Raw genomic sequence first — 24884 nt, 5'->3', positions numbered from 1 at the left:
GTGAGTAGCCTATGTGTTACTTGGGGGGAGGGGGGAGACATGATGGCTTATGTGTGTGTGTGTGTGTGCGCGCGCGCTCGTGTGCATGCGTGACGTGAGCATGATAGTGATGACGTTGCACGTGTGAGAAAATAACTGATGATTCATTTCAACTGCCCTTGAATGTTTCCATGAATCCATTTAAGTGGATGTGTGTATTTATTAGTGTTGTTTGAGGTGGGGACGGGAGGATTGAGGCATGTCTGTGTGTGTGTGTGTGATGTGAGCATGATAGTGATGACGTTGCACATGTGTGAGATTCCATGTTTGCATGAATGCGTAGTGATGCAAAGATGGTTTATGTGTGATCTTATCTTTCTATCCCTGTGCAACTCTTAATGTCTCATCTTTACTATGTGGACATTTTGGCTCTTCCATACAAGGAAAATGAGATGATGAGATGATTTACTTCATTAGACTGTGTATGTGTGCCATTGAGCATAATAGTAGTGATGTTGCAAATGTGAGCTGATAACTGGAATGAGGAATTTCCACAAAAACTATCCCTTAATTTTGTATAAATGCATGCTAAAACAGACTGGATGTGTTTGTGTGTGTAGAAGAGTGAGATAGAAGTGTGTGTTAGTGAGGCACGAGTGCATGAAGCTACTGCACTGCTCTTAGGACAGGGGGATTATTGGTGTGTGAAGACACCAGATGTTAATGGTAATAATGTGATGATCACGAGCGTACACGTGATGGCGTTTGCGTGCATGGGTGAGAGTTTTTTGACGGGGTGTCAGCTGGGACTTGAGGTGATAATTAGATTTCAATTACAGGCCTCAAAACAGCCTCGACTATTTCATTGCTACTTTCTCACCCCCCTTCTTTTTATAGCTCCTCCTCTCAACTCCTCACCTTCTTCGGGAGCTCACGTCAAGTCTTTTTTTTTTTTAAACTGGCCTTTAAATTGTACCTCCTTCATGCCATTTCTCCTTTTCCTTTGGTCTCCTTCGCCACCCTCGTCCCTCTCCTCTCCTCTCCTCCCAGCCAGCGGTGCCATGGCAAAGAAAAATGCTTCTCCTCAAATGCCAGAACAAATCAGCACTGAGTGCTCAGTCCACTGTATGTGCACAGAGAGAGAGAGAGAGAGAGAGAGAGAGAGGGAAGTGGGGAGTGAGAGAGCTGAGGATGAGGCAGGATGCATAGAGATTAGGATGCAAGGTAACAAAACAGGAAGTCACAGTAAGAGGTTAAAATGGTGACCTATGGAAGGTGTGTGATCCGACATGAGACCAGGTTTATGTTTGAATTATTGAAGAGGTCTCTCTGTTGGAGAATCGACACTGCACTCCTCTCCTTCACTGATGGGCAATGGCATAAATGTTCCTGTTCTATGGTCTGGAAAATTATTCAGTCATTATTACTTTTTTTGAGTTGATTCGTGATGACAGACATCATTGATGTACACGTCTTTGCTCTTCATTCCGATAAGAAATAAATAAAATAAATAAATATTCAATAATAATAATCTTGGCTAATGGAAATTAACGTGCTTTTTTGAACAAATCAAAACAAGAAAGGCAGCTGAGGCTCAGAAGTCATTCAGATGCAGAACCGCAATACAATAAATCCTACTGTTATAAAAATATGTATATATAACTATGGTGCGAAGAAAACGTCTGCCCCCTTCCTGATTTCTTATTTTTTTTGTGTTAAGTGTTTGTCACACTTAAGTGTTTCAGCTCATCAAACTAATTTAAATATTAGTGAATGGCAACACAACTGAACATAAAATGAAGTTTTTAAATGAAACTTTGTATTATTTCCCTCCCCAATTGAGATCTATCTGTGTGGTAAATGTTATAAACCCACTTCTAGAGCTTTGGGACACAAGTAATCAAGTAATCAAAATTACCCCAAGAGCAGTGATGACCCATCCAAGAGGTCACAAAAGACCCCACAACAATCTCCAAAGAACAGCAGACCTCAGTTGCCTCAGTTAAGGTCAGTGTTCATGACTCCAACATAAGAAAGACACTGGGCAAAAACTGCCTGCTTCAGCAGAGTTCCAAGATGAAAACCAATGCTGAACAAAAAGAACATTAAAGCTTCTCTCAATTTTGCCAGAAAACATCTTGATGATCCCGAAGACCTTTGGGAAAATACTCTGTGGTCTGACGAGACTAAAGTTGAACTTTTTGGAAGGGGTGTGCCCCATTACATGTGGTGTAAAAATGAATGCTGCATTTCAGAAAAAGAACATCATAGCAGCAGTAAAATATGGTGGTGGTAGTGTGATGGTCTGGGGCTGTTTTGTTGCCTCAGAACCCGGAAGGCTTGCTGTGATAAATGGAACCATGAATTCTGCTGTCGATCAAAAAATCCTGAAGGAGAATCCGGCTATCGTGACCTCAAGGTGAAACCAGCAAGTCCACCTTGGAATGGCTGAAGAAAAGCAACATGAAGACTTTGGAGTGGCCTCATCACCTGAATCCTATTGAGCTGCTGTGGCATGACCCTATGAAGGCGCTTCAGGCTGGAAAACCCTCCAATGTGGGTCATTAAGTTACATCAGTTCTGCAAAAATGAGTGGGCCAAAGAGACTCATTGCAAGTTATCGCAAACGCTTGATTGCAGTTGTTGCTGCTAAGGGTATTCCAACCAGTTATTATTATTTTTCACACGACATGGCTTGGATTTTTTTCTCGCTTAATTATGAAAAGTTTCATTTAAAACTACATTTTGTGTTCAGTTGTGTTGTCATTGACTAATATTTACATTAGTTTGATGAGCTGAATTTCCGCAAAGTAGGATTCAATATTAATAAACTGAATATTTTGGCAGCATAGAAAACCGGTTGACTTTCTAATGCAATTTTTTTTACCATTATTGGAACCCTGCAGACATGAAATAACAACCCTATTGTCACCATTACACCCCAGTTATCCTTTATTTACACCGCAGTGTGCAACTGTGACGTGCAGGCAATGGGATCACTGCATGGACACAACAGACGGCCATCCATTTCAAACAGGATGCCACCAAGCTAACCAGTTAGCGGCGTTAGCTTGGCAAAGACAGCACAGACGGTGAAGGTTTCGTGAACATTTGCTTACTTATTAGTTATAAGTTATTCACAGATGATGCCTTCATTATATAGTGTTAGGCAATCAAAGGTTTAATATCCAGGCAGATGATTCTCTCATGCGGGTTTGTTTAGTCTTGAAGATATATAAACTTACAGAGCAGGAGTGAGAGCTTTTCTTCATCACAGTGCTTGCATACCATCAAGTTTGAATCCTGTACATACGCGATCACTTCCTGTTAATAGGACTTCAAAATAAAACACAATTTTCTCCATTTCCATTTTGCACTGAATGGTAATTAAAGGAATGGTAACTCATTGCTGCCTCTAGAGGTTGAGGCATTACAAGTGGATTATCAATTTGCTTGCTCTTAATTTGTGAATATTAACCACTGCTCACATTAAAAGGAGACACACACTTCTCATTGTTGTTATCTTTACAGGGTTTCCCTTACTTATTGCCCACTGACCCAAGGTCAGTTTTACATACGTGTGCAAATCTGCAAACATGCAGCTACATTATGTTTGGCAAGCCAAAGGGAGAAAAAGGATTTGAGAACATTCCTGATAATGAGAACCCGGGAGACAAACCCCTCCACTTCGTGTTTTATGGGGTCTTGGGGGTCTGTCCCCAAAAGTTGCCTGCCAGCAGTTCACAAGTTCTGTCCGTGAAAACCAAATTAAACTGGAATAACTTGATTTCACGCTGATTACCTTCTAGTACATCCTAACACATTCTGAGTTTTGTCGAAATATCACACTTAGCTATCCATGCCAAGCGACTGACCGTATGTGAGATGCATATGCAATGGCACATTGTGCGGTTACCATAGTAACCAAGTCCCGGTTGCAGTGTCACAGCTAAAATTACCATAAAAACTGTGAACTCCAGTCGACCCTCGAAAAGACAATGTAATCATTATGAGGCAAAACATAAATTATTACTTATTACATTATTGAAGCTACAGTTTCGCAAGACCTGTATTTTTTAAAAATCTGCCTTGACAAAGTAATGCTGAGATTCTATTGACTGCAAACTGTGATTAATTATACATCATGGATAGAGTGTAGTGCCCCGCGCCTGACTTGTTGTAACGAGAACAACCTATTGAGAAATAGATCATCATGGTGGATAGTGTTGGCTGCTGGGGTCATGTGACTGACTGACAGTCTGAGGCTGACACAGATATCTGTACTCATTGATTCGGTTGCCAGTGGGGGGAAGGGATGGCTCTTTTTTTCTTCATTTTAATCCAAGTGCAATGGAAATGGGGGGCAGCACACGTGCACACAAACACACACACACATGCATGCATGTCAGCTGCCGGGTGTAAACAGAGTGCCACAACCACCAATCAGCTAGCACTCTTTAGCAAATTACAGGGGAAATTAGAGTGTGAGAGCAGGATGAAGGGATGAAGTGCAGATAGGGATGCGGAGAGAGGGAGAAGCTTTTCACCAGATTACAGAACAGCCACAGATTATGGCCTGGTGGATTATGTGGGTTTGACAAAAAAAAGTAGAGGCAGAGAACCAAACAAGCAGAGAGAGAGAGAGGGTGTGTGTGTGTGTGTGTTGCATCAGCATGCTCCTTCCTGCATTTTGGTGTCTTCATCCTTCTTATGTGCTTTCAAAGATCAAGGTTATCACATGCACGCATGCTCACGTCTCTATGATCAACAGCAAAGAAACCCAAACATTAGAGCTATAAGAGGTCACACATACACAAATACCTCACACACTCACACTGTGCTTTTTCCACAGATAAGTCCACATCTGCCACACTCACCACCAAACTGAAATGTATTTTTTTCAACTTTCACTTGAGGACATAATCGGCAAAATTTTGTTAAGTCTTTGCGTGCAAAAATATACATCTTATATTCAAAATCAAATTTGTAAATTAATTAATTCATTTTCTATACTGCTTCCCTGGACTGGTTACCAGGCAATCACAGGGCACATATAGGCAAACAACCATTCACACTCACATTCATACCTATGGACAATTCGGAGTCGGCAATTAACCTAGCATGTTTTTGGAATGTGGGAGGAAACCATAGTACCCGGAGAAAACCCACATACGCACAGAGTTGCCAGAGAGTGAAATCGAACTTGGGTCTCCTAGCTATGTGGCCTGCGTGCTAACCACTCAACCGCCGTGCAGCCGTTGCCTGCACATATTTGGTATAAATATAAAATTCCTGGGAACCACATCATCAACAAACTGATCCAAACTGGGATTGAACTTGCGCCCACACCATGTGGTCCCCCCATGGATTGTGGGTCCCTATGCACAGAGCGTGTTCTGCATGTAGGGATGGGCGGCTCTGACTCAAGTAAACCTCAACCGCTGAGGCATTTGTGTGCTCACTTTGCAAGTCCAAGGAACCTCACTCCATTCCTCACTTTCAGTGTTGCTATATTTACTCTAAGAATGGTGGGTTGTTGTAAGATTCACACTTTTAATGTAAATGTACGGGTGTGGTAACATTTGCAAGTCTGGGTAACCTCCCTCCAGCCACTTTCCACTGGTATGTGTTGTTTCTATCTATGTAATTTACAGTATACATTTACATTTAAGATGTTCACATTTTCCTGGTTTGAGATCTATATTAGCTTGTTTAGGCAGTAGGCTACACTGTTAGTTGCTGCCAGTGTAATAACGTACATATTCCTAGTCATTAAGCAGACCAAGATGTGTTTAAAAGACAATTTACATTTGAGATTTTATCATAAATACTGAAACATAAACCATTTTTAAATATACCAACTACAGCAGTTGTGACTTTGCCACAATGAGGTTACCAGAATTAATGTGCACGGTCATCGACTGCATCAGACAACAAGAAGAGGAGTGTGGATTGATGGATATGATTAAGATATGAATAATGACACTAATAACGCAAAATAGTGTCATTTTTCTGACTAGTGGTGACTCTGCAGGCTCCTTTAAACATGACAGTGACATTACACTTTTGTGTGTTTGGTCACTTGCTCTTCGCTCCTCTCCCATCTGGTGGGACCATTGTAGTTTTGAAGCGCTCAAGGGCGTGAAAGTGCTGCAGTATGCGGGAAACCTGCAGGGAATAGAAGAATATGTAAAGTAGAGAATATATTAATCCTTAGTTTTTTTCCCACATTCGGTTTAAAATGGGACTGTTTCTATAATGTCCCCTCTGTGTCTTTCAGAGCTCCTTGGAGCAACCAAGCGGGTGAACGTCAACATCCAGGATGCAGACGGGTAAGGAGCAATGCATTATTGTTGTCATATTGTTTGGCCCTCAATTCCCCAACATCTTCAGTTTTAGTAAGAACATTATTAGAAATGTTCTTTGAGTCAAAAGTTGTTGTTTTTTGAACAGAACCAGGCCTGTTGAAAGTACAGTGTGTGTTCATAGCAACAGGCTTGTGAATATTCATCACAGCTGAACTGTTCGGGTTGTCACAGCAGACATTTCGCCTTTCATCAATTCATCCTCAAAGACTACAGTAGGTTCGGACACCCACCAGTCAGACTAGACAGTCCAGTAGGATTGATTGAATTCCTTGAGAGTTTATAGCAATATTTCCTAAACAGGTCAGGAGATCTAGTATTGGCCCGGCGTTTCATACTTGGCACTTTACTTTGTTCTTATGTGGATGTTTGTGCCACATAGAAATGTGCAGCTTATCCAATTGCATTGTTGCTGTTGACGGCAGGAGGACATGTATGAATAGTAGACTCGGTAGAATCGGTCATGATTTTTGTAAATGACTAATTTAAGGTAACAATATATCACATTTTTTCTATAACTTACATTCTTGCTTTATTTGTCTCTTTTTGAGAACTACGTCCAATGGTATCATAGTAAAAGAAGCAAGTACTGTAATGTCAAGTAATGTAATTTGTTTGAGAGAAGAGCTGATGTCAATATCCGTGTTGGTTGTTTTCGATATTGGTAATGAAGTGCTGGTCCCAGATACGGACCCAGTATTGGCCCTTTACAGACCCGTGACCAATTAAGGTGAAAGGGAAATATAATATAGAACATATTATCATGTTTGTGGATCCGCAGTCGAAAAACATACAGGTTAGCATACACAGCATACACTGTGATCCATACCGAGGATAAGCGGCATAGAAAATTAATGAATGAATATATTACACAATTGTAGGGAAGATCACCTTTTAAGCTACTGCATAATAAATCTTTGAGGGACGATCCTTTTCTGTTCTAGCATGCCTGTGTCTTAGTGATCAAACCTGGATGGATGAGTTTGGTGAGGACCTCAAGTCCGTCAAACGCCTGTGGGATGAGCTAGCACAGATATGATGAGCTGTCAGGCCCTCTATCAAGTCCAACATCAGCAACAACCGACCTCACGCATGTTCTGGATAAATGGACAATAATTCCCACAGACACAACTCCATATTTCTCTTCCTTGTTTGTACTGTTGATGTAGTCTCAAAAGGTACACATATGCAATCTGAAGAAGGCCAACAAGGCATCAGTTATGAGAAGTTAAGCTGCATCCATGCAGATCTTCTCCAGGCAGCATTATTTTTGACAGGGCAACAGGAGTCCAGAACATTCAAACAGAAATTCTCCATAAAATCTAATTAAAATATTTCATATGTCGTTAACTTTCCCCGTAGTTGCCATCAATGAAACATAGTCATCCCATGCATATTGTGTCTGTAATGATGTTTCCATCTTCCGCAGCACCTGAAGGTTTCCTGGGCTGCCTGCATATAAAACTGATTGAGCACTTCCCCGCTGCATCCATTCTCAATAATGCATACTCGCACACACCTTCAGGCCTTCAAAACCCATTTCATCAGCCGAAGAGACACAATCACTTTTTGCCTGCCTGGGCTGCTTACAGCTCATTCCTCCACTAAACATTCAGAGGGACTACTTGGAAACCCTGAATTACTTCAAGGAATCAAACACTAAAAAGTCAATCACAGTATCATAAGTGTCAATCATAGCTACAGTATAAGGGAGTGGAAAGTCGAAAGTCTTCCCTAAAATGTGCAACTCTTCGTTCTGGACTATTTTTAGGTTCATTATATGTGCACATGCTTGGTTTGTCATTGTTTCATTTGGCTCCATTTTTTTTACACGTTGATTGGAATCAGATAATTCCTTGTTTAATGACTGATGATTGGTGGACTTGGCTCCAGGGCCCAGCCTTTATATTCACCGGGATCCATTAGACACTCACACACACCCACATGCGGGCGTAGTGTGTACTAGTGTGTACTAGTGCGTACTAGGCTCGGCTCTAGGGCAGAGCGATTGCTTATTAATGGAAGTAGGTCATTTGCCCCCTTCCTGTCTCTCATATTGAGCCGATGGGTGGAGCTGTTCTACCCAAAAGATTATCTCAGCAAAGTTATGCTGGTATTACACATATGTGAGTACTGGTGTTTAAAATTGACATTTCATCTGTGTGTGAAGGTTGTCACCGCTACATCATGCTGCTCTGAGTGGCAACAAGGAGCTGATCTCTCTGCTACTGGATGCTCAAGCAGCTGTGGATATTAAAGACAATAAAGGTAAATAAATGCACTAATGTATACTGTGTATGACATTACACTGTTTACTATGTTCAAGGTATCCTTCAGTGTTCTTTTTAGAAATGTCATCCAAATTATGCGAGAATCACAGCAGAGTGGGTGTGCCCAGAGGCGGGCCGTGCGTGGAATAAATTAAAACAGGCCGTTTTTCGAAATTCAAGGAAATACAGTTGTAATAGGTACAGATTCTGGAAGATCTAGAAAGCTTTCTGTGCGGGTTATCGTGTGTAGCTGCTCCACAACTTTAACTGCTGCTTTTTGTGGTAATGCTGTAATGCAAGGCCTTGCTAAGCCTTTATGACTATGGGACTTTGGGATTTCAAAATCTCTTATTCTATGAACTTCATCATTGCTCCTGTATTACTACTGTAAGTCGGTCCTGCCTTCTAACACTGTCATTGGCTGGCTGTTCAGTGGTTGTCGATGCATCACCGGACCTAATGGACTTGAGTCAAGTTACATTACGGAACATCACATGTTTACAGTTAGACAATTTAACATGTCCGAAAAAGGTGTGGGAAGACGCAGATCTTATTTAACCCCACCCATCCTCCATGTCTCAGCAATTTTCTAACACATTCAAACCATTGGTTTCATATGGTCTAGTTTTTGGATGATTCCGTTTTCATAAAAAATGTTGCCTTTGTTTTTGTGCACTGTCTCGGTTTTTGTACAGTATGGCATGAAACAAACTAGGCCGCGTACTGTATCGTTCTGTGAAATCCAGTTCCCAAACAAAGCACCCTACACGTTACTGACTCACTGTGCATTTTTTATTGAATATTACATCTAAATACTTAATAACTCGCCATGGGGCCCAAAGAAAGTTGTGAGAAACACTTGAATTCGATTTTGCTATGAGAATTACGCATCAACAATAAATTTCACCCGTTCATCATTGTTCATTATTTCACATTGTTTTCCGCATGTAAAACTGGAATTATTCTTGTTAATATTTCTGGGAATGGATTTGTTGGATTTATATTATTTCCTGTAGGAAACATTACCTCGGTTTTTGTATGTTTGGGTTGTTCACACGTCCATAAATTCATTAAAGTCAATTAAAAAAATTGCCACCATTTATTTGTGGCAAAAAGGACAGAATAAAATAAGCCCCTGTTACACAATGGCAAGGTGAGCTTGCAGAGGAGAGAAATAATATTTGTGAAAAGTGACAGATTTGTGTGCACAGCAAACAGAGAACAGAAGCGAGGCTGAGAGCCAAGAGGACCCAAAGCAGCACAGACACCCCCCCCCCTAATATCACCATCCCAGTCTGGCAGAGCAGGAGAAGAAAGAACTCTCAGGGCAGATGGGAGAAGCAAATCCTCCAGGATAGAGAACTAGGTCTTTCCAAGTCTGTTATGCCTGGTGTGTCTCTAAATGGATGCAAACTCTTTATGCAAGCTGCAGTTCACCACAGAGAGGTTGCAAGGAAACCATACATACCGCTTTCATTACTTTACCTCACATCGGAGCCTTCAAATGTTCATATTTTATTAATCTCCTGCGCTGCCTCCTTAACCAATTTCTCATCTGTTCTTCTGTCAGAGACTTTCATTCAAGCTACAAACTTCTACCATCACAGCCAGGAGATAAATGTTACACAAGATGCCAAGATAAGGTGACTGGGCATCCCTGTTGATTCGTGCCTGCCAAAAAAAAATGAACTGGAAAGAATCCAATCAGCTCTGCCAACATGCTCCTGGCGGGCAGAATTGAAATTCAAATGATAGAAAACGGTGTCTACTGTCATGCCCACTTTGCCAAACACTGGCAGTAATGTGTGAAGTTATAGAGCAATCCAGTGTTCTCTGACAGAAGTGTGTCAACACTGTCTGACGAAACGAGCTGCTCAGCCTCGGCAACAACAGTACCTGGACCAGCTTTGTTTGCATTTGTGCCCATTATAAAAAGATATTGTATTAATATGATGACATACATTCATTATTGATTTACATTCCCTGCACAATAGAACCTTTCGCAACTGTGTCTCGATCAATTGGAAAGAAAGAATATACCAATTATTGTCTTAAAATACAGAATCACTTACCTTTTTGTAAATATTTATTTTAAGTATGTTTTAAATGTGTGCATTATTGTATGCTTTACAGTATGTTGTTTAAATATAGTGGAACCTTGGTTAGCGTCATTAATCCATTACAGAAGTTCCAACTCTAACCAAAACAGACGGTAACCAAATCAATTTTTCCCATAAGAAATAATGTAAATCCAATTAATCTGTTCTAGGAAACCAAAAATATTAACACAACACACCATGTTAGAATTTTGCAATTATAGTTTATAGTTATAATTAACATTTAAGGTTAGTTTTACCTTCACTGAAGCCGCATGATTCTTCATTCATCCATTCTTGACAGTTACCAAAGACAAGATGTGGAAAACAGGCATCACCTTCCTGTTTTGCTATAAATTATTTCAGTCTTTCTCAACTCAATAATTCAAAATGTCCCTAAAGAAAGTTGCAAGTGCCAGCATGTTGATGAAGAAGGTGAGAAACAGTATTGAATTCAATAAATATTGTTTTGTGTTTTAGCTTTACCTTCATGAGGACTGGCGACGCAGCTGGCTTCCGGTTCCTGTTTCCAAGTTAATACGATGCAAAAAAAAAAAGACGTTACATTGAGCACAGTTGGACTCATGCAGTGTGTTAACAACATGACATGCGCCATATTGTATACTAACTGGAAAATGTACACAGACAGAGGCTAAATTATGGCATATACGTATTTTCAACTGAACTTTCAAAAACATGCTATGTAAGATGTACGCTAACTGAGGTTTCACTGTAATTTTACAATTATTGATTCACAGATTAAAGAAAGATTTTTTTTCCCATTCACATTTTTAGTAAATAAACAAGACCCAAGATTAATATATTTATATATACATAGAACTATTTATTATTGTATTGTGCTATGTATTCCATATTTATTTTACCCCTGATTGATTTTTGACCCTGGACAAAATTTGTTCAGTTTTATTTATTTTTTTTTACATTTTTGGAGTATGTTATTTACCTTTACAACTTTTAACATATTTTAAATAATTATTTTGAATTCTTATTACAATTTTAGCTCTCCGGGTTTTCCGGTTTCCTCCCACATTCCAAAACCATGCTAGGTTAATTGGTGACTCCAAATTGTCCATAGGTATGAATGTGAGTGTGAATGGTTGTTTGTCTATATGTGCCCTGTGATTGGCTGACAACCAGTCCATGGTGTAAGCCGCCTCTCGCTCGAAGGCAGCTGGGATAGACTCCAGCCCCCCCTGCGACCCTCGTGAGCATAAGCGGTAGAAAATGAATGAATTAATGAATGATTACAATTTTATGCATATAAATGTTGTATCCTGGTTCTCGCGACTCTTCAGGGTCAAGTTCTAATGTTCTCCGTTGTCTTATCTTGTTTGTTGTCTTGGGTAGAATTTACCCACACTGGCCTTTGTCAGCAAAGGGTCATGTGAGCATTGACACTCCACACACTTGAGATCTCTGGGTCATGGAGTTGGTCAAAGCAGAATTTGAAGGGGATTCCTGGAGGAGGAACACTGACAGTCGCTGCACATCATCTGTGGCTGCTGAAATATCCGCCAAACTGTTGCTAAAAGCAAAAGCAATGTGCTCTTGCTGGGATAGGTGCATTCGTGTCGGACATACTAATACCACTGTGATTCCACGGACATGGGGAAAATCACAGGATTGCCCAGGAGAAGCCATGCACACTTGCCGGGAAAGGTGCGTTAATGTCGGACACACTATGCCTGCACTCAGTAAACGTGGACATACGTTACCACTCTTTGAGTTCATACACGGTAATTCAGGGGTCTCCAGTCAGTAGTTCATGAACTACCAGAAGCTCCGGACCACTTTTCAATTATCTCTTCAAAGGCTTTATTAATTTATTATCAACTCCTAGACCCACAAAATTAGAAATGGGGGTTCGGGACTGTTTTGGAAGTCCAAGGAAATACAGCTGAAAGATCTAGAAAGTTTCTGTGCAGGATATTACATGTAGCTGCTCCACTACTCAATACAAAAGGGCGGAAAAATGAGCACAATAGGTACCCTTTAATATTAAATCCTACTTTGTGAAAATTCACTTATTACGGTCAGGTCTCTAACCAATTAACCACAATAACCAAGGGGACGACTGTATTTATTATGTTAGCTGGTCCTTTTGTGGCAGAGCTGAAATAGAGCATAAATATTTTGGGGGAATTAAGTTCATTGTCATGACGAACACGGATTTTGTAATTAAATGCCATTCATCTTGTCACTTTTCATAACATTCTGGAGTGTATGCAAATTGCCCTCGTAAAAACTGAGACAGCAGAATGTGTGAAAATTTGTGTCATTCCCAATTCTTTTGGCCATGATTGTAGGTTGTATCCTACCTATCACCCAAAGTCAGCTGGAAAAGGCTTCCGATACGTCTGCTATTTTTCTGTATGCATCTTATGTCATGTGCTTATTATGTGTGTCACTTTTGGTTGTATAGGCATGCGTCCTCTACATTACGCCGCCTGGCAGGGGAAAACTGAACCAATGAAAATGCTGCTGAAAGCAGGCTCATCTGTCAACGGACAGTCGGATGAAGGACAGATCCCGCTCCACCTGTCATCTCAGCATGGACACTATGACGGGGTAACACTGTTGCTATTTTTTTTTTAGACGAGTGTGTATCTGTGCCTGATCATGCAAACATGGATTGTGTTTTTTGACAAGTGAGACATTTACATGATGTGTGTTTGCAGTCTGAGATGCTGCTGCAACACCAGTCCAATACGTGTATCTCAGACTCAGCAGGAAAAACTCCATTGGACCTGGCTTGTGAATTTGGACGTGTCACAGTGAGTCATACAATGTGCATGTTTTCACACATAAACATTTTGTGTTGTATTGTTTCTGTAAACAAATGTGAATAATGTTTAATACCAAGCTATATTAATGCACTTAGCAACCATAACATTAGGTACACCTGCACAGAGATCCATCACAACTATCAAAAATTCTGCCTTTACTAAAATTATTTACAGTTTCCTGGGAGATACTGTGTATTAATTGAACAATGTTTATAATTATGGTTGTAGTTTGCATTGCATCATAGTATTGTTTGTCTCTCATGTTGCTAAATAAGTATCAACATTGTGACTAGGATTATCAATGAGCCCTCCAAAACAAACCCATAGCCTTTTTTGGCAGCAAGACAGCTCTGATGCAGCATTAAAAGATTAAGAAACAGTGATATTCAATTAAATTTTACAATGTTGAATTAGTAGAATGGCACACTTGAAGCTCATTTGAAAAGCTCATGTACAACTATCACATTAACCACATTTCTGAGTCAATTAAGTGCAATTTTGGAGTGAACTGTCAACATTGTGTATTTTAAGTAGCTCAAAGTAATAGTGTATATCTCTGTTAGGTGGTTCAGCTCCTGCTCAGTAGTAATATGTGTGCAGCCATGCTGGAGCCAAAACCATCTGACCCCAACGGTGTGTCACCTCTCCATCTTGCCGCCAAGAATGGTCACATTGATGTTATAAGGTGTGTTTTTGTTATTGTTTTTAAATCACATTTTTAAGCTGGTTCCATGCCACCATACCTAATATTCTTTGTTTTGTGCTTAAACATTTGTAGGTTGCTGATACAGGCTGGTATTGACATCAACAGACAGTCCGAGTCTGGTACAGCTTTACATCAAGCTGCCCTCTGTGGGAAAACAGAGGTAGTGCGCCTCCTGCTTGAAGTAAGTCTGTTTCTCTGTACAGTGTACTTACATGAAGTACCTGTTTTTGATGCTGCTTCCAGTGTTCCAGTTTTAACCATAATAATATTAACAACTTTTCGAGGTTCCAGACGGCACACATTTTGACAGTCTAGTGCTGTCCCAAATCTTTTACTGTCGTACACTTACCCGAACCGACGATGGCAATGTCCTCTTCTTCTCTCCTTTATAATTGTGAACCACTCCTTGTAGTAATTGTAGTCCATCCTCTTCCATTGTGGAGCCAACATGGCCATGATTGAGGGTGGTTGGAGTCTGTCGTTGCACACTCAGCATTTGGGGTGTCTGTTTCCTGATGGCGGACTCCATTTTGCTGTTCTTCTCATTGAAACATGCTCATAGACCCAAAAATGTTAAGTGGAATTATTGAATTGTGCACAGCCTTACTGCCGTCATCAGACTTTAGCCCTTGTCTTTATGCAGTATTATGTCCACCTCTTTTCGCTTGTCTGTGTTTCAGGCCAGTAAGTGTGAGTAGAAAACAACTTGAGCGTAGAGAGACTTTCATGCAAACTCGTCAGTCCGGCCAATATTTGTCATGCTCGAGAGATGATTTGGAGTGAATTCGGGGAGGGGGCATTAGCCGCAAAAGTCATTACAGAGCATTGTGTCAGCCTTCTCAGCGAGAGGGTGAAGCTGCAGTGACTCACTGAAGTGCAAGTGAGACTGTAACAACCTTCTATATAGGGCTGCAGCTACTGAATATTTTAGTAATCAAGTATTGTACTGAATATTCCTTCCATTAATCAAGTAATTGGATAAGACATTTTTGCTTGGTTCAAGAACAAAGTGTATTTTCTTGGGTCTGATGGACTACATGATGGTGCTTTTGTAGATGAATACATCCACCCCAGACTGGAACTATTTTGTGAAAAAGGAGAGAAATAATCATTACTTTGCTAAGACTAAATGACATTCCATTATCTTGATGGCTGTGCATTTATAAATCCTCAACTTAGACAGGCTTGCTAGATAACTAGATTATATTGAAATAATGGAGTTATTGCTCTATAATTTATTAGACTTGACTAAATTTACTATAAATTAGATATTTATTTTGTAGAAATGTTTTTGAAGTAAATTAAAAAAGTTATTTACTGTATTAAACACTTGGAAAAATAGAAAACTTTCGTGTTATTATGGGTTGTTACCATCAAGGTTTCAGCCTTTTCTCATTGTGCCTTTTGCTCTATTTTTACCATTTTGGCTCTTTTTTGTTTATTTAATTTCTACAGTGATGCATTGACAAATGACCCATGGTCCGTAGATGGCCCCGGGGCGGCACTTTAGCCACCCCGACTTTTGTGGATCTTTGTCGGGGTCGGGCTAGTGGCGTCTTTTCTATGAGCAAAATACAAGAAGTCCTTTGGACTTGTTGGCGCGAGCGGGTAATGGTGGTTGAGGGGCTTTGAGCCACATTAACCTGCAATAATTACTGTTGCGTGAGCAGACACATTGCTGTCATTGTCTCTCTGCCTGTTGCTGAAATAAACCCTTTATGAAGTCGTAATAAACTGCCACACATTCAACGTGCATGCAAACGCTCACAGCCAGAAGTGGCATGCGGGCCTCATACTTACAACTTGCCCAACCGTGCGAGTGGTGTGCTGCTCTTGCCACTCCCTCCCCACATTTTCAGAAAAACATAAAATAGCTTCATGTACAGAGGCTTGCATATGATTGTCAAGGGTAAACAAGGCTGTATGCGTGTACACAGGCTTACTACAGAGTTTGTTACACTTGCATAGGAGTGCTACAAGTGCACAAAGTTGCTACTGCTCCTCCAGACTTCCACAGTAAGACGTAACCAACTGGGCAGAAAGACAACATTAAATACTGCATGTGACTTTCATGTAAAATGCTTTTATTGTAACACAAGCAAGCTATATCAAGCTTCACGTTATCTTCACGCCCTTCTTCACTCAGAGTGGCATCAGTGCAGGAGTGAGGAACACTTTGAGTCAAACTGCGCTGGACATTGTTAACCAGTTCACCACCACTCAGGCCAGCAGGGAGATTAAACAACTATTGAGAGGTGAGTTTATAATAAAAGAAATAAACCCCAAACGGGTTTAAAAATAAAGCTATTATATCAGGAAATACACTTTGTCACGCTAATCCCTCAGCTCGCCATTGTTATCGCTATGCCTTTGGAGGAAATGACTTACTTTAGGTTTCTGACTCACTTTTAGGTATTCTAGCACCATCATACCATTATGGCTCTATGCTTTGGCTTACACATGTAAACTCACATGTAAATGTATGAACATGGATGTTTTTATAGACAAATACTCATGGTGGAGTGTATCTTGCTTTTATGAGTGCATTCACTCTGCTCAGCTTTACCTGTGTCTTGCAGACGCATCAGCTGCTATGCAGGTGCGGGCACTGAAGGATTACTGCAACAACTATGACCTCACCAGCCTCAATATCAAAGCTGGAGACATTATTACGGTACAGTGAGTTTCCAATTCCCTATCCACAGTAAACAATTCACTTCATGTCTCTGCTTCAAGAAATCAATACAAAAGCACGTTTATAATTGCATTCTATACTAGTTGAGGGGAGTTCGTACCAATGCCAACCAGAGATGGCAAATTTCCATAATCTGATGTCCAATGTAGACGTTAAATGTGTTAATTGTATGTTGACAGGTTTTGGAGCAGCACTCAGATGGCCGATGGAAGGGTTGCATTCATGATAACCGTACAGGAAATGACCGTGTGGGCTACTTCCCCTCTAACATGGTGGAAGTCATCAAGAGGGCAGGTAACCACCCACACCACAGCTGTGTGTACATGCGTGTGCACAGCAGCCTTATGTAGCTATAGCTGATCATTAGTTGCAGACAGCTGCAGCATCATTGGCCATTTTAGGAAACCCATTCATTCATTGTGAATTACGGGTTTAGCCCCCCCCCACTTCAACCCATCATCCTCTTCCCTATTTCTATTTTTCCTATGATATCATCCTACCCAGTCAATCAATCCTGGACGGTATATTGAGACTGGACAACATCTAATGTCAACAAGGCAATCCATTAGCTCTTGATCACCCCCTACTGGCTCGGGGTGGTTTGGTTCATCAATTTCTCCAGTCGATGTTACAAATCTGGGATATTTGTTACTGTAAAAGGTGAATGTAAATGGAGCCATGTTGTCCAGATATAATATACTGTCTGTCTAGTGAAACTGCAAGATGCGCAGGGGCCTGTATCACAAAGCCAACCTTTTACTGACTCCTATCTCGCATATATTGTCGTTACATATACTAACTAAGGTACATAGTCACAATATAATGATAACCGATACAAGAGCTTAGTGCCTGTCAGAGAGAATAATGCTCAGTTGTCATAGAATTATCAATTTCAACAATAACTTCATTATTGTAGTTGTCGACATTAAAGAGACAGTAGTCTAACTGCATAGTTCTTGTACAGTGCAGTGGAACATTGGTTTGCGTCACTCATTTCTTCCAAAAGGTCCAACTCCAACCAAAACGGATGCTAACAGAATCAGTTTTTAATAATGTAAATCCAATTAATTTGATCCTGAAAGCCAAACATTTTAACACAAAAGACTTAATTTTACATGCAGAAAACAGGTTGAAATGCAAACAGGTTCATTAAAGTAATGTATGAGATGGATAAATAAATAAATACAGTTACTTTTACCTTCAGAAGTGAAGATGTGAATCTTGACATGACTGTTTCCAAAGACACGACGTGCCAGTGAGATACCACATGGACATGTTTTGCCATGAGTTATTTCTTGAATTCAATAGCGTTTCTCATCTCAGTAACCCAAAATGAAGTCAAAAAAGTTGCAAGTGCCAGCATTTTGATCAATAAAGACAGATGCTGTCGAATTTGGACTGTTCGCCAGCCAATTACAGGAAACATGTAGTAAACAACCACGCACACTCACATTAATTTCTGGACAATTACATCTAACTGTGTGGTCAACATTCCCCGGTTATAAGCAATTGACTTCGGGTTGTGGTTGTGTTTTGTGAGAAAAATGTATGAAGAATACAGTTGCTCTGATGCAGTGAATTAATAACACGACAAGCACCATATTGTACGCCAACCAAGACTATGTCCATAAACCGTACGCTAACCAGAAAGCTAATTATTCTCCGAGACAATAGTTCTCTGTATTTCCATTGCAGGTTAAATTAAATGTCATGAGAAGGTCCCATGCCTAGAGTGGTTACATTGAGGGGAGGCTTGTGATGCAGGTGCCTGCTATGTATGCATGCGTTGCATGTCCATGTGTTGCTTTTGTGGCCGTCCAATGACAAGCATGCACCCTATTAGATTAACATTTTACTCTCCAAACAAATGGAGATAAATGATTTTTATTGGACAGCAACACTTTGCTTTACTGCTACATTGGTATTATTGTTACATTTGACCTTATATGAGTATATTCCCTTTGGATGTGTTATTTTCTCATACTTTCTCTTCTGAATAATTCTTTCTGTTTTGATAGTTTTTATTTTGACTGATGAGTTGTTGTGTTGTTGTTGTTTTGCATCTCTTTTGCACCCTCCTCCACCTCCTGGCTCGAGTCCAGGCCATTCTCCCTCCCAGCAGTGCCACACCCTGCTGCTACGCAGGCCAAACCCATGTCCCATTGCATCGGTCAACGGACATTCATACCCTCCATCCAAAGTGCTGCCCCTTCATCTACCCTCCCCTCCCCCTCATCCCAACGCACAGTCACTCCCTCGCTTCTCCTCATTCGGGTACGTTCCGCTTCCCATCTCTCCACCTTCTCTCTCCACTCCTCCGCCTCTGTCAAATACTCCTCCTCCTGCTCCTCCTCTCTCCACTTCTCAGGAGCCGCAAAGTCAGACAGGTACATACAGTAGTACACTTTTTAGTAACCTTTAAGATGTATTCTTTGTAGTAAACAAAACACACCATCACAGACTACTATTTGTTAATGTAAGTTGTGATAAAGCACATTGTACACATAGTGAGCATTGTAGAGCACATTGTACTACGAAGTAACAGTATTGTACTTTATTATTAAACCGTATTTGCCAATGTTTTGTGATATTTGTTGCTGAAACATCTGCCAAAAGTACATTTTGTTTTGCTGCTGAGGCTGTGCCAAGAATGTTTTGCTGAAACAGTTTTAATATCTCAACAACCAAATGTGGATTTTGTCAAAGGATTATCCTTTTTTGAGGATGAAAAAAATAACATTAATCTTCTGTTTTGAAACAGAACTGTTTGCATGACTTTGTGGGACTATTGTCACGATAAAGTCAATCAAGATTTTAAATGACTATAGCTTGCACAGCTTTCCTCTTTGACACTCACTGGCCACATCATTAAGTAACCCTGCACAAGTCCAAGGCTATTAAAAATAAGTATTACTTTGACTATGTATTTAATATTTGTACTTTTCATGTAACCTAACAAGGTAAATAAAATACTGTATTACAAACAGTAGTGTGCAGTATGATTCAGTGCAGATGTACACCACCGGAAACCTCAACTGCAATAATAAACGTGTGTGTATTTTTGCATGTGTGACAGGTTCTCGGACTGCAGAGTTGAGTCCTCAAGGCTCGCCCACTTTGGGCCAGCAGAGCAGCACCAGCGAGGACATCTGGGTGCTACGCAAACCGCTTACAGGTAAAGTGAGCATGTGTGTGTCGTCGTCACTGTGCAGTTAAGTGCAAAAAAGCCATACTTCATGCATGCTGAATGTGCGGTTGTGTCTTTAGGGAGCGAACGCAGTGGCAGCGTGGGCAGCCTTGGTAGCATTCGGTCGTCAAGCAGCCTGCAGGGCTCGGGTAACACGCATGTGCTGACGACACCTGCACCCAGTCCACACCCAGCACCCACGCCGGGTGTTAACACACATGGCCTTAATGCTCCGGGTCTGAACGCACAAGCTGAAGGGGTCAAGGTTAAAAACACTGATTTATTTTTGTCATGTATGCAAGTCTGTGATGTGTAATGTTATTTGTTTAAATGCATGTTTTAATGGGATCCAGTACGAGAGCTGCCCTCACAATGATATCAAAGTTAACTTTGGTTGCAGTGTTTCCCAACCTTTATCGTTTTACATTAAGTCTTACGACACACCAAACAAGAATGTCACTAAAAGTATACAGTATATACACAAGTGTAGCCCACTTACTCAATTCAATTGTAATACATACTGACACCTGATGGACAATATTGCATGGGAGGTGAATTGGTCAGAGTTACTAAAATATAACACTAGTATATACATACATGCACTTACCCCCACGGTTTTGTGGCACACTAGGATGCAGAGAGGCCAGACCAGCTGAATAAATAGCTGTGTACTGTTACCTTGAGCTTCAACTCCCATGCACACGTCAATAATGAAGTCTTAATAGCCCATTATATTCACAGGTACCAACAAAATCAACTGAAACTATGACAGACAAGTCCTTATACAAGTTTAACATACTAAAAGGTTTTATGGTTCACGTTGTGGTAGCATAGGTTGGCGCTCAGTTGGAGCTCTTATAATCCACAAGGCAACTTTGATTACTCACTGTTCCTCCAACGAGGTAGTTTATTCAAATCCTCTGACAGCACTTAGCCGAGCAATGGCGGACGTCCTCGTGTGGTCCCGAGCGCGGAGATGGCCCATGTCGAAGCAGACTACCAACAGAATTAAACCATATAAATGTACCATATAAATATATAAACCATATAAAACCGTTTATATTTGAACTTCCTGTTATACTCACTCAGAAACTTGTAAGAAAAGCCCTCTTCCACAGATACACGCCGCTCTCCCGCCGAATAAGTCAACCGCTAATCTGCTAACACAGTTGACATACTATACAGCTACTGCTTCTACAATACAATGACAATGTTGCACACACAACTCACGTTGTTCAGGGAGGGCCACAACACCGACATCCTCCGGTAACTAAATTAGTTCAACTATAAGTTATTAACTGCACTAAATATCTTCAAGCGCTCGGTGTCGATCTCTTCACTCTAGCTTGTCGTCGTCACTCTTCGTGTGGGGCCCGCCCCACCCCAATAGGAACCCGATTGGCTAATAATTATTAACTAACTTGTTTCTGATTGGCTGTAACTATACATTGACATCTGCCCCAAAGGAATGCTGAGACATTCAAGGACCACTTCAACCTTGGAATTTCCTTTATCAACTCTTTATGAATCAGTACATTATTCATTCTCACTTAACATGGATAAACTTGCAATATGACAAATTTGAAATAAGCAATGTGCTACACAGGTTAATTACATGCTTTCTGCCATTGAGTGGAAGAGCATTTAATTGTTCTGCCGCTCATTATATGTAGCAGTCTGAGAATTACAATACATTATGTGTAGTAAAAAAAATAACTGGACCAATTAAGTGAATTGGAAAACTTATTGTGGCACACCTAATGGTCTGTTATGGCATAGTGATGTGCTGTGGCACGCTGATTAAGAATCACTGCTCTCATGGTTTAATTAGCCCGTCTTGCATTCAGGCCCTACTCAGAGATGGTCTATATCTGCCCTGTGATTGGTTGGGAACCAGTATTTCGGTTGTCGTTGGCAGTGGCGTATAACTGCACTGCATTATACAGTTCCTGATATTTTGTATGTTAAATACACTGAGGAATACATGGTTCTTTTTGAGTGCCTGCTTGATTGTGCCTTTGAGTGTATTTGTTTAATCTTGTGTTATTTAGCTCCTCGCCACCGTCCTGTCCCAGTCGGTAAAAGCCAAGGAGCATCTCCTGGAGCAGTCACAGTCCATTGAGCAGTCAGCAAGTAAGAGCACAAATCTCCGCAAATAAATGGACACAATATTTCCTAGTATTCCTATGTTTTTTTTGATCACACTGGTGATTCCAACGCTGGAGATATGATGTAATTAAATGCTGCAGTTCAAAAGGATCAAAACACTTCACACAAATAGGAGACGCTCTAATATAGTTCACAGTGATGTGGATAACACTTGTCATCATTTGGCTCACTAAAGGCCGTCTGTCGGTTTGAATTAGACTCCAGCAGCATTAAGACAATTGTAGCGTCCATTTAAAAGCAGCACTTTATAAAAACTGACTGTTTATTGGGACGAGTCAGCAGTAGTGGTTGTGCAATAACATATTTCAAGTGAATACTATAGATTGGTTCTATTGTCCAGATTCTGTATTTCAATTCAGTAATAGTTAATGGAGTGATGCATTAATGGCCATGGGGCTGAAAACACCACCACTCTGTGTCAGATGCTAGAGATCTAACTTAGGTGAAAAATGGTGTTCATTTGAGGAGCAGAGTAGAGGCCAATACTTCAGTAAATATAGTATGTAATGTCTTAATGTATGTCCTCAACTTATATTTTGTCTATTCTCTTTTCAAATGACCTCACCTGGGCTTCAAGGCTCTTCCACCTCCACTGTTCATGAACGGCCCTTTGAGCGCAAAGCAGAAGAGGATGATGGAAAAGTGAGTTTTTGGATGTTATATTGTGTCAATGTGTTGGTGTTAAATACTAGGTAGGTGTGGTTAGCTAGCATGGTTTTACATGAGGCTGCTCATACTACAACAGTCTCCCCGATCACCACAGAGACAGGGACTGTGACAGACAGATGGAGATGTCTGTCAGTGTCTTGTGGCCCCCAACCTCCCAATTTATCCCTCATGCTGCCACATTAATTATCTGCCAGCCTCACCATGCAATGTGTGAAGCTAAGCTATGTGTGGTCTCCTTGAAACTTCTGTTTGCAATGTGTCTTCTATGGAGTTTTATGTGGGAGAAATTGACCTCATCCCAGTCATATACTTTGGGAAGATACTGAGCCAGGCCCAATATTAACAAGTGCCAACTTGTAATATTGTAATAAAACTTCTAATAATAATAAAACGGCAAATAATAAAAACTTAAGAAACCACATATAGTTGGTGGGTGGACAAATTATTTTTTTCAGATTAAAATTAACAAAGCATTAATAGAGCCCTGTAGACATGACAAAACACGACTATAGTCACATTTATACTTTTTTTATTTACAACATATTGCGCAACTGCAGGGTCTTGAGACACATGCTAACTCGCAAACTAGAGAGCTAGCGACCTAAACGGTAGCCTTCAAGTTATTTCCTTTAAACTTAAATAGCCAAAAACTTACCACTTCCACACGGATAGGGAGGATAACTATTAACAGTTATTTAACCTTTAACATGAACATTAATCAAACGTAATAATTTTTTCTGGGTACATGATACCATACAGCATCCATATCAAACTTGCGCGGGCCACACTAACATTAAACTTTCATATCAAGGCGGGAGCCGCGTGTTTGAGACCACTGCTCTAGAAGCAGCCAATAGAGTGCTCTTTCCTCTCTTCTAGAGTTTGGCGGTCGCACGTTGTGTTCCATGTATCATGTTGTGTTCTGTGTTCTAGAAGCAGGCAGTAGTGGCGTGGCTGGGTGAGTTTCAGCTGCAGTTCTACACCACCCACTTCCTCACCGCTGGATACGATCTAGAGACTGTGAGCTGCATGACACACGAGGTAAGGTCAAGACCCCTGACCTCCTCACGCCACGCCGATGTTGTTTGTTAAGGCTCCGCTCAGCAAAGCAGTCAAATCAGCTCGAGTATCATATTGAGTCTTCATGTTCTGAGTGCACCACTGTATATGTGTTTGTGTGTGTGTGTGTGTATTAAAGCGGACACAGTGCTATGAGAACACGCACCAGAGATTGTCAAGAGCGTAATATTCCTCTAGGTGTGCGCATGTTATGGATACATTTCAAATATATGCGTGAGATAGTGTTTGTTTACATTTCAAACTAGTACATTTCTGATGGACTAAGTGTGTTTTGCAATTAAGGACATGACGGCGATTGGGGTCATGAAGCCTGGACATCGGAAGAAGTTAATGTCAGAGATCAGCAAGCTGCCCTCCACAGACTGGCTGCCAGACCAAAAGCCTGTAAGGTTCTCAAGTGTACTACACTAAGTAGAACTAAACGGGATTATGTCGAGTTTTGACAGATGTGCACGCATAAACTGATTCACACACACACCACTAATTAATTCTATTACTAAACTGAATTTTTGCATCCATGTGGAAAATAGCCTTTAGACATTTTACTGTGTGTGTGTGTGGGGTTTTTTTTGTAGGCCAATCTGGCAGATTTTCTCTCTCACCTGGGTCTCAGTCAGTATTACCAGGTTCTGGTGCAGAACGGTTATGAAAATATTGACTTCATCTCTGACATTAGCCTTGAGGATCTTCAAGAGATCGGCATTACTAAACTAGGTAAGGAACTGGTGTGTCATTAATCAATAATGTGATAAGAAACCTGTGCCTGTTTACCATTACATTTTCTATTTATTGTCATGTACAGTGGAACATCGATTTCCGCACACTGGACCGTCTCACTTTCTGTAATGTGTCTCCTAAACC

At 40.7% G+C, this 24884-nt stretch overlaps 1 protein-coding gene and 1 long non-coding RNA gene across 5 annotated transcripts in view; one reads left to right on the top strand and one right to left on the bottom strand.

Moving 5' to 3' along the window:
- LOC131098017 (caskin-1) overlaps positions 1 to 24884 on the top strand; it is a 31408-nt gene that overhangs the window by 696 nt on the left and 5828 nt on the right. Inside the window, exons 2-18 of one of the 4 annotated variants that reach the window (XM_058045925.2) lie at positions 6260 to 6311; positions 8515 to 8612; positions 13154 to 13299; positions 13410 to 13505; positions 14081 to 14202; positions 14296 to 14404; positions 16370 to 16478; positions 16803 to 16897; positions 17098 to 17212; positions 19021 to 19305; positions 19995 to 20093; positions 20186 to 20370; positions 22157 to 22238; positions 22852 to 22916; positions 23880 to 23984; positions 24306 to 24407; positions 24599 to 24737. In XM_058045925.2, coding sequence (XP_057901908.2) covers positions 6260 to 6311; positions 8515 to 8612; positions 13154 to 13299; positions 13410 to 13505; positions 14081 to 14202; positions 14296 to 14404; positions 16370 to 16478; positions 16803 to 16897; positions 17098 to 17212; positions 19021 to 19305; positions 19995 to 20093; positions 20186 to 20370; positions 22157 to 22238; positions 22852 to 22916; positions 23880 to 23984; positions 24306 to 24407; positions 24599 to 24737 — 2004 coding nt within the window. Of the gene's footprint in view, positions 1 to 6259; positions 6312 to 8514; positions 8613 to 13153; positions 13300 to 13409; positions 13506 to 14080; positions 14203 to 14295; positions 14405 to 16369; positions 16479 to 16802; positions 16898 to 17097; positions 17215 to 19020; positions 19306 to 19987; positions 20094 to 20185; positions 20371 to 22156; positions 22239 to 22851; positions 22917 to 23876; positions 23985 to 24305; positions 24408 to 24598; positions 24738 to 24884 lie in introns of all 4 variants that reach the window. The other 3 variants (XM_058045924.2, XM_058045927.2, XM_058045926.2) reach the window with 3 other exon arrangements.
- On the bottom strand, positions 834 to 21123 carry LOC144899807 (uncharacterized). Its single transcript, XR_013628107.1, has 3 exons — positions 20993 to 21123; positions 6042 to 6147; positions 834 to 1102 (listed from the first exon to the last, which is right to left on the bottom strand). It is a non-coding gene; the product is annotated as an uncharacterized LOC144899807 (long non-coding RNA).

This window comes from Doryrhamphus excisus, linkage group LG9 (genome assembly GCF_037039965.1).
Source record: "Doryrhamphus excisus strain RoL-2023G ecotype Guam linkage group LG9, RoL_Dexc_Guam_v1.1, whole genome shotgun sequence".
In the NCBI taxonomy this organism is placed as follows: domain Eukaryota; kingdom Metazoa; phylum Chordata; class Actinopteri; order Syngnathiformes; family Syngnathidae; genus Doryrhamphus; species Doryrhamphus excisus.
The sequence above is the reverse complement of the archived record's forward strand: the minus strand, read 5'-3'. Positions and strand labels throughout refer to the sequence as shown.